The 13,790-nt window shown below is 44.2% G+C and overlaps 1 protein-coding gene across 6 annotated transcripts in view; it reads left to right on the top strand.

Moving 5' to 3' along the window:
* Window positions 1-13,790, top strand: part of AMBRA1 (autophagy and beclin 1 regulator 1) — a 137,876-nt gene that overhangs the window by 7,802 nt on the left and 116,284 nt on the right. For 2 of the 6 annotated variants that reach the window (XM_063331899.1, XM_063331896.1), the window contains exons 2-8: window positions 2,769-2,848; window positions 3,993-4,248; window positions 4,500-4,558; window positions 5,303-5,486; window positions 6,145-6,317; window positions 7,081-7,147; window positions 7,729-9,188. In XM_063331899.1, the coding sequence (XP_063187969.1) occupies window positions 4,114-4,248; window positions 4,500-4,558; window positions 5,303-5,486; window positions 6,145-6,317; window positions 7,081-7,147; window positions 7,729-9,188 (2,078 nt within the window). In that variant the 5' untranslated portion in view covers window positions 2,769-2,848; window positions 3,993-4,113. Of the gene's footprint in view, window positions 1-2,768; window positions 2,849-3,992; window positions 4,249-4,499; window positions 4,559-5,302; window positions 5,487-6,144; window positions 6,318-7,080; window positions 7,148-7,728; window positions 9,189-13,790 lie in introns of those variants that run through there. The other 4 variants (XM_063331897.1, XM_063331898.1, XM_063331901.1 and 1 more) reach the window with 3 other exon arrangements.

Below are 13,790 nucleotides of genomic sequence, written 5' to 3'. Positions count from 1 at the left end.
CGACCATTGAAGAAAGAGCGAGCCAGAGCAGCCTTGCCCCTTTGATCCCTCAGCTTTTATACTGAGCGTGATGCATGTGGGATGGAATACCCTGTTGGTCAGTTTTGGGTCAGCTGTCCCGTCTGCTCCTCCCTGCAGGTGCGACCCCTCTACGCTTCTCCTCTTCCGACCCTCTAACGGGGCAAGCAGCGAAGTTAGCTGACCTTGGTTGTATAGCAATAAGTCTAAGCAAGAGCCTCTCTGCATACCGCTCCCTGGTATAATCAGGTCTTATCACTCTGAGAGTGAACAGTGTCTGAACAATATGCTGTTAATTTCAGACTTTAGTCAGTTAGAAGAGGCCCAGTTAAAAAATAAAATTGCAAATCAGAAAATTGGTTCTGTTTTACCTCAAACCAGGACAGTTGGGCTGTGTAATTCTCTTTCCAAAATTGTAAACAGCCCAGCATGCTGTCCTGAAATGCCCTGAAGGGAGAAAACTGTTAAGGAAACAAAGCTGCCAATTGTAGAAAAACTTCTGCCTCTCCACTTTCAGAATTTCTCTGGTGCCCTGGCCCACATCCAGGGCATCAGCTAATCTTCCAGTTGTTGGTCTCCACTTTTGGTCATCCTGATTAAAAAAAAAAAAAACAAAAAACCAAAAACAAAAACAAAAAAAACCCCCCAACAACAAGAAGAAAAGAGAAAAATACCAATCCCAGAGTGGTTCCTTGTTTTGGTAGTCAGCTGTTTATCAGTCGTGATAGCATAGGTATTTGTAATAGAAGCTGCTGCTGAATCAGTTTACCACTTGCCTGGACAGGTTTAATCCAGTGAGCTGCAAGTTTTCTTTATGCTGAGGCCCGAGAAGTATTTTCAAACCCACTGCACTTCATTTAAACTTTATTAGTCAGGTGGCTACTGAGTAGCTATAAATATGGTTGGTACTTCCATGGTTTTATCTGCTAATGATATTTAATAACATGCTATCATTATTTGGCTTCTTATATTTGAGCAAAATGTTTAGAGTTGGTGGGTATCTTTACTAGTTCAGAGAAGGAACTGGGTCCCATAAAAAACAAACAAAAAAACCCCCACAAAACAAAACTGAACATGTAATCCAATAATAAAGGCCTCCTTCTAAGGTGAGTGGAGATAATGCCTCTATCTACCCTGCATCTTTTTCTCCATTTGAAGGCTCTAGTTTTCTTTGCCAGTCTGAAGAGTTGCTGAATGTGTCACCAGCTTGTGGAGAGCAGTTGCTGTATTCAGGCTAATCCAGGTAAAGGAGTAAACTTTTCCCTTCCTTATGAGGCATGAATAGAGCTTGTCCCTCAAAGGGATGGAGGGTAACGCTGGAGTGCCAGCCCCACTCAAGGATGCATTCAGTGTCTTCTGAAGAGATCCAAGCTTTTAAAAATGTCGAGCAGATACTGCGTAGGCATTTGAGCCCCGAGTTTCTTTTGTTTTCTTTTCAAACGGGATAAAGAGGTGAGTCAGAAGAAGCTGAAAAACGAGGGACAATCCCTGAGGGAAAAACATCAAGTTCAAACACGCGCAGGAGGCTCATGTATGAAGTGTTTGTTGTATCCAAATTAGTTCAAGAAATTAGTACACATTTGCAAAGATTTAGATAAGTTGTCTTAAGGTAGGTACTTGATATTATATAGTGAAGATGACTTGGTCTTTCAGTGAGGTGAATCGAAGATGTTCACTAACTGCAGTTGTAGGTGTTATCTGTTTCTTTATTTTACCATATGTAAACTTGCCCTTGGCGTAAGTAAACATCGAGATGTTTGTTAAACCTCTTAATTTCCTTGTTGCTGTTGTACTTCATGGAACATTAGTCCTTTCGGTAGGACTGAAATGTTCCCAAGCTGTCAGCTAGTTCTTTCTCATGAGTAATTGGGTTATCCTCCTTGCAAATTATCAGGATTTCTTAAGTTATTTAGGCTGTTTGTCCTTTACAGCAATTGAAAGGCAATTCCGAAGCTTATTGTTTGAGATCTCTTCAAACTTCCAGCTTATTCCACCTGCACATCTGGTCTTCCATTTGTGTCCAGTTTATATGTTTGTTCTTGGGTTGCTGTAGTCCTTGCTCCTTGAATGCAGCCATATAGAATACCGAGCTACTGTTTTCTTAATTTTACTAGATGAAACTGGACTTACATTTTCCTCCCGTAAAGTAGGCATTTTATTGCCTGTATCGTTCTGAGCTGTCATTCCACTCCATGCTGCTTACCATCTGAATCCAGTCAATTCTAAACCTGGCTGACTGGTGCTATTTGCAGAATCTAGATGAGGATTTATTAGTGTTTAGTAGAAAAAGAGTTTTGGTTTATTGATTTCTGTATTGTACTGTGCTTTTGGCTGTATCTACTCTATTTATTGTTGTTCTAACATTTTTGCGTCTGAGCTTTTTTAATCTGTAAAGTTGCTTTTAGGAATCTGCTTGCAGCATGGCATCTTTAGTTTTTGTGTTGCTTTCCAGTAAGGCCTTTATTTTGTAGCATAATTCCTACCTAAGGTCTGTTTGACTTTCACAGATTCTCGAAAGATGGCTTATTTTACACTGCGGAGTTTAGCTTCTCTAAAATAGATGATCTCCATGCTGTTCACATTAAGAAATCAGGGAATTTCCAGCTAGCTTGAATTTCTTTGTGGTGAATTTATTTTCTGGGAAGATGGATGCTTTTACTTGTTCATCACTTCAGTACCCTTTATTGTACTTTTACAAATGAAAACTGGTCTGCTTTATTACAACTTATTTTCCTGGCTTATCTCCTCAGACAGCTCCTCCCTGGAAGCAGCAGCTGCTTTAAATCATCTGCTCAGGAGGTTTTTTTAAGGAGAGTGGGAGGAAAGAAAGGTTTGCTAATGACCGTTCTGAGTTCTGTCATGTAACAATTCATCTCTTCTTGTGTGCATGAACCTTTTCTCCTTCTGTGTGTGTGTGTTTTTTTAAGTTGCTACTTCTCTATTGAATATTGATGGTTTTGTTCAGTGTAACATGAACTGAGGAGGATTTATCTTTAGATCTTTATGTTCTAAAGAAATTACAGAGTAGTATGCGCACTCTGCTGGGATCAAAAGGTAACAGCATTGCAGCAGTGTTTCTTTTCTTATGTATTCTAAGAAACTTCTTGTTTCTGGAGAGCTTTTGATGGCAAACTCCAATGTATGAGACCATTCAAAAGCTGTGTAACTTGATTGCTATTAGGGTAGCTATATTTGGTTCTTTCCAAGGACTGACTTTTTTTCTAGAAAACAGTTATTAACGCTTTCCTTAGCAGCTCAAAGTGTACTAAAAGCATTAATCTTTGCTACTGTGCGTTACTTTGTTGAGCTGTTGTTCTAAGAGCAAAGTAGATGGAAAGATGATGTGCGGACAGGCGAAATGAATCATCTTGATGGAGTTGGCCAAGGTGCCGCTGCAGCATAAGGTTTTGGTCTGATACATGATTGTTTTCATACATTGTAAGCTATTGCGATGGAGTTGGAAGTAATTTGGACTTGAGGGCTATCAATCGTCTGACCTTTGCAATGATGATGATCAGTATTACTGAAATTTGAATAGTTCCCTGGGGACTCCTTAGTCATACTGTCAATTTTTTTAACGGTATTCCTCTAGCTATTAGTCAGCCTTCCCAGATATATCTTTACAGTTTCAGGATGTAAAGACTGTCTCTTCATAAACCTTTTTTTCTTTATTATATACAGTAGGAGACAGAAGGAAGGGAAGGAGTTTCAAGGCCAATTTTTTATTCTCTTTAGGTGTGGTATGCCTAGGGCATGTGTACAAGGGAAGGGCTGGATGCTTTCAAAAGCCTTTCAAAGTAATCTTTGGCTGCAGAAATGCCAAAATTTGGCCTCAGTAATGGAAGAAGGTAGCAAAAGCTGGGTGAGAGGATAGATTTTTCTGTTAAATCTAGTCTTTTGGGATTTAAAGCTCTTACTTCATCCAGGTGATCAAGGTAAAAGCTGCCTTCTTTATCATTCTTTTCTTTTTCTAGGTTTCCATGAAGATAAAGAATTGAAATGTGGATAGCCTATTTGTAGCTTGGTGGTGGTTGTCATCTGGAACCTGCTGGTGTCTCCTCCCAGTAGCTGGTGTAACGTTGGCTGCTGAGAGCCATGAAGGTTGTACCAGAGAAGAATGCTGTCCGCATCCTGTGGGGTAGGGAACGGGGTACCCAAGCCTTGGGTGCTCAGCGGCTCTTGCAGGAGTTGGTGGAGGATAAAACTCGATGGATGAAATGGGAGGGCAAGGTAAGGTTGTGGGATAGTGGTGCATAGCTTAATCTTGGAGTGGGGGACGGGAGGCAGGGATTTGAAATAAAATACCTTGTTATTGTACCTTTGATGTGCTCTCTGGCTCTGTTCAGTTCCTGCAGTGATGTGATACTAGATACGTTCCTGCAACGGGTTCCCCTCATTGTCTGTGTGTTAACACAGTTAACTACAGTTAAAGTATGATCATATGACACTTGCAACACTTCCTGCTTTGTTGGCTTTTTCAGAAAGTTGAGTTACCAGACAGTCCACGCTCCACCTTCTTGCTGGCGTTTAGTCCAGACAGGTAATTAACTCCTAGTTCGTTCCCTGTTTCAGCAGTCTCCTTACACTTACAAAAGTGGTGGAGGCTTGTGCCTGTTGAGTTGTCCAGCCCTGAATAGCTGAGCGAAACTTCTGGTTCCGGACATGCATGGATGGAACGTGTGCACCTTCCTAATCTCACAGCTTCAAGCATAGTTGGTGTTTTAATTTCTGAGGTACCCAAGTGATGCATAGTTCTAAGGAAAAAGGATCTGTGTGGCCACCGTGGGATTTCATAAGAAACTTGAGGGAGTACAGGGTGTTTTAGCACATCATGCCAAGTGATGTGGCACACCCACTGGGATATCTAGGACTAAAGAACAGAGCAGAATGATGTGTGTATTAGAAACAGCAGTGGAGGTGGGATCTCTCTTAGTGTCACTTGATTTGACAGCAGTTGAGATGGTGTGGAGAATTGGGAATATTTATTTGCCCCTAACTGTCACTCAGGAGTTCCTTCTGAGCTGCATGTTCATTCTGACTTTCAAGGTCAAGTTTGTGCTTGCAGATCGGATGAGGCCATGTTTGCATGGACCCCAAAGTCTGGCCACAGGAAGCTTTGTGGCCATTGGTGAAGCAGTAGCCTCTTTCCCTTTGAGCTTGGGGCTCTGTGTGTGAGAGCTGCTGGGTTAGGTGTGAACAGACCCTGTTGAGATGAAGCTAACCATGGTCTAGTTTTGCTGTACTCTTCCCATGCTAATGTTTGTCCTACCTTCTGCATTCCCAGGACCCTAATGGCTTCCACACACGTGAACCACAACATCTACATCACAGAGGTGAAAACGGGCAAGTGCGTTCATTCCTTGGTTGGACATCGCCGCACTCCCTGGTGTGTTACCTTCCACCCCACCATCCCGGGCCTCATTGCTTCAGGATGCCTAGATGGGGAGGTTAGAATTTGGGATTTACACGTAAGTCTTTCCTGAAAAATATATGCCTTTGGGATGTGGTGGGTGGTGACATTTTTTGTCTGAGTTTTTCCCAAATGTTGCCTGGTAAGAGAGCTGTTTGGAAGCTTTGATGGGAACTGTCTCTAAAAGCATAGAACAGATCATAGTCATCCTCTTCTGTCTAGAGAGGAGGTGACACATTCTTCGTTCAGTCCCACCAGGTAGGTCGTGCTCCTTAGCCTTGCCTGTTTATTTGATTGGAGTGCTACAGATAATGTTGCAGAACTTTGTGCGAGGTACACATTTAGCTTATGTGAAAGATGTGCCATTTTTCACTTCACTGAGCATATCTGAACTCTTCATTAGAGAAGATGCTGCTCTGCCAGTTCTGCCTATAGTCTGGTGATTGGCACAGAGACAAAGCACGTATACTTACCTGATGCAATGTTTTTACGGGCTGCCTGAGACACACTTAATGAAAATACATCTATGGTCATTGTTGCAGGGAGTGTTACGTTCTAGACTAACACATGACCTTGTATGAAAGCAGCTGTTGTTGCCAAGAAAGCATGTCACTTCTGTGCTGTAGGCAGAGTCTTGGAGAGATGGCACATACATGGAAACCTAATGATATCAAACTATGTGATAAACTGCTTGTGATTCTTGACTCCTCACTCAGGGTGGAAGTGAGAGCTGGTTCACAGATAGCAACAATGCCATTGCGTCGCTTGCTTTTCATCCTACGGCTCAGCTCTTGCTGATTGCAACTGCCAATGAGATACATTTCTGGGACTGGAGTCGTCGGGAGCCGTTTGCAGTGGTGAAAACAGCCAGTGAAATGGAGCGGGTCAGGTGAGTTCTTGCCTCTGGTAGAATATAACACTTGTATGTGAAAAATGGTCAGATTTGGGGAAGGCGGGGGGGTTGCTCTGGGATGCTGAGGAGAGAAGCATCACTTGCAGCTCCTTGACCCAGATGGTAGAAAACCAGTTCTGTGCACAGGAAAAAAAGCAATTGGAAATAATACCTTAGCTTGCTGGCTCGTGTTTGTAATCTGATGTGTGCCCAATAAACGCCCAGGATCTACTCTGTGTTCATTTGTAAGCTTAGTAATTAAATTTGTTAGCCTTAAGGATGAGAGAACCCAGAAGTTGCTGGAAGAGAGTGCTGAGCTATTACTCTGGTGCAGGAAACTGCGTTGCAGGAAACTTGGTGCCTTCTTTTGAGCAATTTAGAATAAGACAATGATGTAACACTCAAGGAAAGTTAATCTCTCCCATTGTACCAAATTCCAATGTGTAATATTTATACACATATTCTCTAAGATTTCCTGGCTATTTCAATTTGATACAGCAGTCCTTGCTTCCAGCTTTTAACTTCTGTATAGTATTCCTGTGGACTACAAAATAGCTGCAGTCTTCAGCTAGATACGTATGTCTTCTTCTTCTTAATACGTAAACTTTTTGATGTCCTTCAGAAGAAGATGGTGGTAATGTAGTAATGTTCTCATTGCAAATGTTTCATGTGGGATTTTCTTCCCTGCTGTGTCGAGCTTCCTGTGTCAATGTGGAATGTGAACTGATGATTGATACTCTGGCTCTTGCTTTTATTTTAGGCTGGTACGGTTTGATCCCTTGGGACATTACTTGCTCACAGCAATTGTTAACCCTTCTAATCAGCAGGTAAGGGGAATGACAGTATCTGTATTGACTGACTAATTAAAAGATGCTCTACATACCTTAACCCAAGTCTGTACCTAAGCAGCCTTGTGCTTTTCTGAAAAAGCCTTCTAAGCCGAGTTCTGTCTCGCCTTAATTGGTCACATGAATGTTCTTGTGTTATGTGCAGGGCTATTAAAGAGCTCTTCCAAGTGTGTTTGGTTTGCCCTTACTGTCTCATTAGAGCTGGGACAGATGTCCCGATGGCCTTACTCTTTCAGTTCTGTTGTGACATTCTGCTGGATTTGAAGCTACGCTAGGTATTAACAGTGCTCCCCATGGCTGCTGACCCTCAGATGCTGATGCTTCTGTTGGTGTGAACAGTGTATTGTCAAAGCTCACTGGGCTGTAGGAAGAGGTTGTCTGGATCCATAAAATGAACTTTGAAATAAAGAGTCAGCTGGCTTCCTGCAAGTCACTGCCTGTAGGACGGGACTTATTGCATCCTTTCATCTGTCTGGGATGGTAGCTGGCTTTCTGCTCTTTATTTGGAGGTATAGGATTTTGCTGTAAGGTGGCTGAACTTTGATTCCTTCCTTCTGCAGAGCGATGAGGAAGTGGAAATCTCCGTGGACAGCACAGAGATGCCGCATTATCGTCAGCGCGCTATCCTTCCTTCTCAGCCTGTGAGGCGCACACCCCTCCTCCACAACTTCCTGCATATGTTGTCCTCCCGCTCCTCTGGCATACAGGTGGGAGAGCAAAACAGTGTTCAAGACTCTGCTACCCCATCCCCTCCACCACCGCCACCACCACCACCTCCGCCTCCAGCCAGTGAGAACACAAGGGCATCTGTCTATAACAGGCTCCGGGAGCGTGTCAGCTATCCCACAGCAGAGTGCTGCCAGCACCTGGGGATGTTGTGCCTTTGCAGCCGATGCTCTAGTGCAAGACTTCCTTCTTCTCTCTTCCCACACCAGGAAAACGCACCCTCCACGTCTTCTGGGGCCACTGGCACTTCCTTCTCCTCTGTGCAGACAGAGCCTTACCAACCCCCAGAGCAGGCATCTGTAGTGCAGGAGGAGCAGGGGATACTTAACAGGCCCTCTGCTTTCAGCACAGTTCAGAGCAGCACTGCTGGCAACACCCTGCGCAACCTTAGCCTGGGCCCCACACGGCGGTCCCTCAGCGGGCCCTTGGCAGGCCACCAGTCCCGGTACCAACAGTCTGCGAGAGAGATGGCTTCGGGCTTAGGTGGGTCTGACTGGTCCAGGACAGTGCTGAACATGAGCTCTCGGTCAGAGCTGGAAGCCATGCCTCCCCCTAGGACCAGTGCCTCCTCCGTGAGCTTGCTGTCGGTGCTGAGGCAGCAGGAGGGAGGTTCCCAGGCATCAGTCTATACCTCTGCGACAGAAGGGAGGGGCTTTCTGGCCCCAGGGGCTGAGGCGGACAGTGGTAGTAGCGCTGGCCCGAGCAATCCGGCCAGCATCCGTAATGAGCTCCAGTGTGATTTGAGGCGATTCTTCCTGGAATATGACCGGCTTCAGGAGTTAGATCAGGGGATTGGTGGGGAGCCCAGCCAGTCGCAACAGGCTCAAGAAATGCTCAACAACAACATTGAGCCTGATCGGCCGGGTCCCTCCCATCAGCAGACTCCACACAGCAGTGAAAACAATTCCAATTTGTCCCGGGGTCACCTGAACCGCTGTCGCGCTTGTCATAACCTGCTGACCTTTAACAATGACACGCTGCGCTGGGAAAGAAGCACGCCTAGCTACACACCAGGGCAGGTCCAAAGCACGTTTGAGGGTGTGCCTCCAAATACCAGCCAGGTGCAGCCTGCAGAGAGAACCGAGGGCAGAGCTCCTGCCTCTAGCAGGCTGCAGCTGGGCAGCTCTTCCACCCCGCAGGAGGAGAGGACCGTGGGAGTGGTCTTTAACCAGGAGACGGGGCACTGGGAAAGAGTTTACAGCCAGTCGGCTTCAAGCAGACCTGGGAATGTATCACAGGAGGCCTTAAACCAGGAAATGCCTGAGGAAAGCTCAGAGGAGGATTCACTCAGGAGGTAAGATATATGCTTGGCCTTCCTCCTCTATTTTTTTTCTTAAACCTTTCCCATCTAGTTTTGAGTTTTTCAGTATTTTCAGAGTTAAAAACCTTTTCTCATGTGGTTGTGTGCTATTTATGTAGATGAAAATAGAGATGTTGCATTGATGTCTTCTATAGCTGCCATTGTCATGCTACAAGTAGGTTCTGAGGGTGTCCGAAGGTTGTAAGAACAAACACCAGACCTCTCAATGCGAAGGGAGGATGGTAGTACAGACAGCCAACAGGACAGGCTCTGGCAGCAGATCTCTGGGGCGAGCTGTGCTCCTGGTGTTTCCCAGACAGTGCGGAAGGGTGGTAACGCAGGATTTGCTATGCTGTCCTTTGTGTCCCATACCGAGCACGTGCTGCACATGGGGGATCTCTCCAGTGTAGGCATGGAAAATTTGGCATGAGTAGTGAGAATTGCTTTCTTGAGTGTTGTATCTTGTTGAGGTCATAGTTGTTGTGTTGGAAGGGTTAACAGTCATTTCCTTGCTGTTGCCGTATAGGGCAAAAAAAGTCAAAGCTCTGTATCAGTGGTTGGAGCATGTATCTTAGTTGTGAGTGTTCGGTCAAACCTATGCAGTTTGCTTGCCTTTGATAAAGGGGTAAGTTTTGAAAGTGGCTCCCATTGACCTGAATCTAGGGTGAGCTGGTTGGGGGCATGCTGATTACTGAAAATTTTAGGCTCTGCTGTATTCTTTAAGAAGGTGATTCATTTTTGGAAGGGTATTTTTTTTTTTATACTTCAAATGTTGCGGGAAACGGAATGAGCCAAATTGAACTTGCACCAGGAAGGACCTGTGCTTTGTGTGAAAGTGTCTCCACTGGCTTGTATGGACGGTTCAGCTACACTGGTACTTTGCACAGGATTTCACTGCTGGGTTTCAGTTTGCCATCCTCTCTGTCAAGTGGTTTGTGCGCTTGTCAGAGGAAAGGTCCACCCCTGCTGTTTCTCAGAAGTGGATGCTTCGTGCTTTGGGAAAGCAAAGTTTCCAGGTTGGATGCAGATGTAACTGACTGAGGAGGCCTTGTACACAGGAGTGCCGGAGGAAAGGGAATTCTTTCCTCCTCCTTGCAGATAAGCTGATTATACTCAGGCTGGAACAGTGTCTGCCTGCCTTGTTGCTGTAGTTGCATAGCAAATAAGTGGTGGTGGTCATGAAATTGTTCATCTGCTTCTAAATCCTTGCCCCAGTTTGTTTTTTTTTTTATAGCCTGCCATAATGAGAGTCTCAAGCTGATTACATGATAACTACTTCTTTCTTGGGCCTGGACTTACGTGCAGCTGATTTAAATCAGATATCCTCTAGTCCCCTATTAAAGGGCAGAGAGGTGAGAAGGAGCTGACAAATTTAGCTTTAAAATGGCATTAAACTCTTGCATTGTCTTCCTCTTGAAATAGCTGTACATGCTCATATCATCTCCACTGTGTAACTTGTTCTCTGGGCCGAGTCACCATAGTGTCAGAAATAACGGAGGCAAATAACCTTTTTATTGATCAGGCAGTTGGCACGTATTTGGACACTGAGGTGTGGCGGGATCTGTAGATATGATCTGTGGGATTTGTATAATTTTAAAATGCCCTGAGGCATTAACTCAGTCCACCCTGGTGTGCAGGAGCTGGACGGGTTGCTGCCTGACAGCTGGAGTGTGTGACTGAATCTCTGGGTCACTTGGCCTGTCACCCGTGGTGGTTGCTGCCGCCTACTCGGTGGCTGTAGCATCTGTGCGGGGTTAGCTGCCTCCCTGGTAGTCTGTGCAAACAGGTGCTTTTTGCTGAGACATTAATTTGTGTGTAGTTCAATGCGTAAACTTAATTCCAGAGGAATTTCTGTAAGATGAAACCGTTAGTGAAACCCTTCTGGCAGAGGTTGCAGAGAAGATTGCAGGGACTCTTTTTAGTTTTCCCAATCTCCTGCTGCTGTTATCGGGCCTTTCTCAAGAACAGGCATGGCAGGGGCTCCTGCTTCCCTTCTAGCTGAAGTTAAGGTAACTGTAGAGTACTTGAGGTAAGGAAGCTGGAAGCAGTGAGCATTCTGGTATTAAGTGCTCATGGCAATTTCCTTGAAGTAAAACTTAATTTGCTTTCCTGTTGAACCCATTGGGTGGACTTGTGGGGAGCTTTATGAAATCTTTCCCCTTAAAAGGAAGCCTGCATGTGGGGTAGCTATATTCTGCAGGTGTAATTTTCTATCCTTCTCAAATTAGCTGTTATATTTTTCCTTATAGAGCAATAACAAGTCAGCAAGCGCCCACTTACCTAATTTTTGCATAGAATGAACATCCTCACATCCAGCCTTCTTGTATCCTGGCTTAGGGTGTGCTCTCACAATGGGAAGTGCTGGAACCCCTCCTGCACAGCAGAGTCCAAAATGTCTATTAACCTTTGTAGCTGCAGAATGCAAAGATGGTGGATAACTGTCATGAGATGTAAGCTATGTAATGCTGAAAGTGCTGGGGAAATAGAGGAGGGAAGGTAAGCCTTCAAGCCTTAGGGTACAGGTGATAACTACGTACACACTCTCAATCAATGTAATTTTGTGCCTGTGGACCTCAGGTTAGTTCTTAGCATCAGGGGACATCCACGTACTTGCCTGTAACCTTTTCTGTATTCTGTTCTTCTTTGTCTCTCCATTAGATGTCGTCATTGGGCAATTGAGCTCTGTATTCAAAGGCCAGCCAAAAAGCTTAAGATAAAAATTGCATCTGGAAACTGTGTGTATATATTTTCATTCCCTGTCCGTGGGCAGGATCCATTCCTTGACCTGTCTTGCCTGGCTGAGAAGTTGCTCACTGGGAAGACATTGACATGGAGAGTCAGTTAAGTTAATAGGTAGTTTAATGAAGTCTGTTCTTTGAATTCTGTTGATGCAGCTATGTCATCTGGGTAGGGAGAGAATTCTGCTCTTTCTGATGGTTCTGGGCTAATTATCTTGGGCTAATCACGAAGGCATTAATAAGCATGTAATGAAGCTATTCCTGACTAACAGCTCTGGCACCTCACTTAGGAGGAACATGTCACTGGGAGCCTCGGCAGTACAGCAGTCCTGTCACATTCAGCTTGGCCTGAAAGCAGCACAGGCGCTGAGCTCTGTGTACTTAAAGCCGTGTCAGTGATGTATGAAATTGGGGAAGGTTTATGGTCTACCGTAAGCAGAAGTTGGTGAGACAGAGCTTCAGCTTTTTTGAGGTTCTCCAGGCTGATCTCATTAATTCAAATGTAGGGTTTTTTTACCCTGTGGATCTATCTTTGCCTCTAACATCAAAGTGAAAAGAGCCTCAGAAATCCCTGAAGTTGTCATGTGAAATGTGCTGCATAAAATTGGTGCTATTGGCAAGATCTGGATAAAGGAAAGATAATTGAGCAACAGGTGATAGCTAGTTTAATTTTTCTATAATTCCTGTTAATTAAAAAAATGGGTTGAGGAATCGTTGTGTTAATACTGTAATCTTAGTGAGGGAAAAGATCCTATAAGTACTTTAAGCCATTGTTGCTGTGTGGGCCAATTCAGGTTGATAATGAAAAGCTGAACAGGGAATGAAAGAGGATTCTTCTAGTCAGCTGCTTGTTTGAAAGGAGATAGTGTCACCTTCTTAAAAAAATGATATCCTAGAAGTGGTCTCCACTGAAATATATTTCAGCTCATCAGTTAATGACAGGTACAGTGCAATGCTGTCTAGTGCAACTGATCCAGGTATTCAAATGCCACCTCTTTGGCTATTTTAATATGACACAAGTGTGTTATTTGACAAGAAAGAAAATCTTCTGCTTTTAAATCTAGTGTTGTTTCTAGGTTCTGGCATGGCACTCCCCAGGCCACAGTCTTTCTAGAATGGATGCAAGGTGCAAGTATCGCCATCTGTGTCCTTGTTGACATATTTCCAACCTTATCCTGTCAATCAATCCCTAGAAAGGGGGAAAAGAAAAATAACACAAATGGAAACTCATCCTCTAAGCATTCAAAAGTTAGCTGCTTGTAATACACTAAGGGGTAATTCTGATACTGTTTACCTGTTTTGATTAGGGATTTGAATGAATTACTGCAAGTGAAAGATGAGCCCTGTCCCATTGACAGGCAGGTTTGCATGAAACCTGCATTTCATGAGGAAACACTTGTTATCCTATTCATCCATTAAGAAGCTTTGTCTGGCAATTATGTTAAACTTCTCTAACCACTCCATTGCACTCATTCCAGAGGTCAAATTGTGTAGGCTGTGGTATGAGTGATTTATGTGCCTGTGTCTTTTGAATGTGTAATGTTTTTGCTTTGCCTCACCTATTTAGTTTGGCAGACAAGATAGACTATTGAAGCTATCTGAACACCTGGGAAGTCTTTTGAAGTGTCCCGGGTGATGGTTTTGTCATGCACACAGGTAGGAAGAAGCATATGTGAGGTGGGGGAGTTTGTATTGTCTGGGGACACTTGTATAAACTCCTTTATTTTCTTTAAAAGTTCAGAGTTCACAGTACTGTGGAAACTTGCTGAAGTTGCACAGCTGACCAAAGGCATCGCTTTTTGATGTGTATTCAGTCTGTTGTATGTGGTGTGCACAAGTGACACATGCAGACTAGCTT

The sequence above is a fragment of the Chroicocephalus ridibundus genome, chromosome 4 (assembly GCF_963924245.1).
Source record: "Chroicocephalus ridibundus chromosome 4, bChrRid1.1, whole genome shotgun sequence".
Taxonomy (NCBI): Eukaryota; Metazoa; Chordata; class Aves; order Charadriiformes; family Laridae; genus Chroicocephalus; species Chroicocephalus ridibundus.
This window is presented reverse-complemented; position numbering and strand designations above follow the sequence as displayed.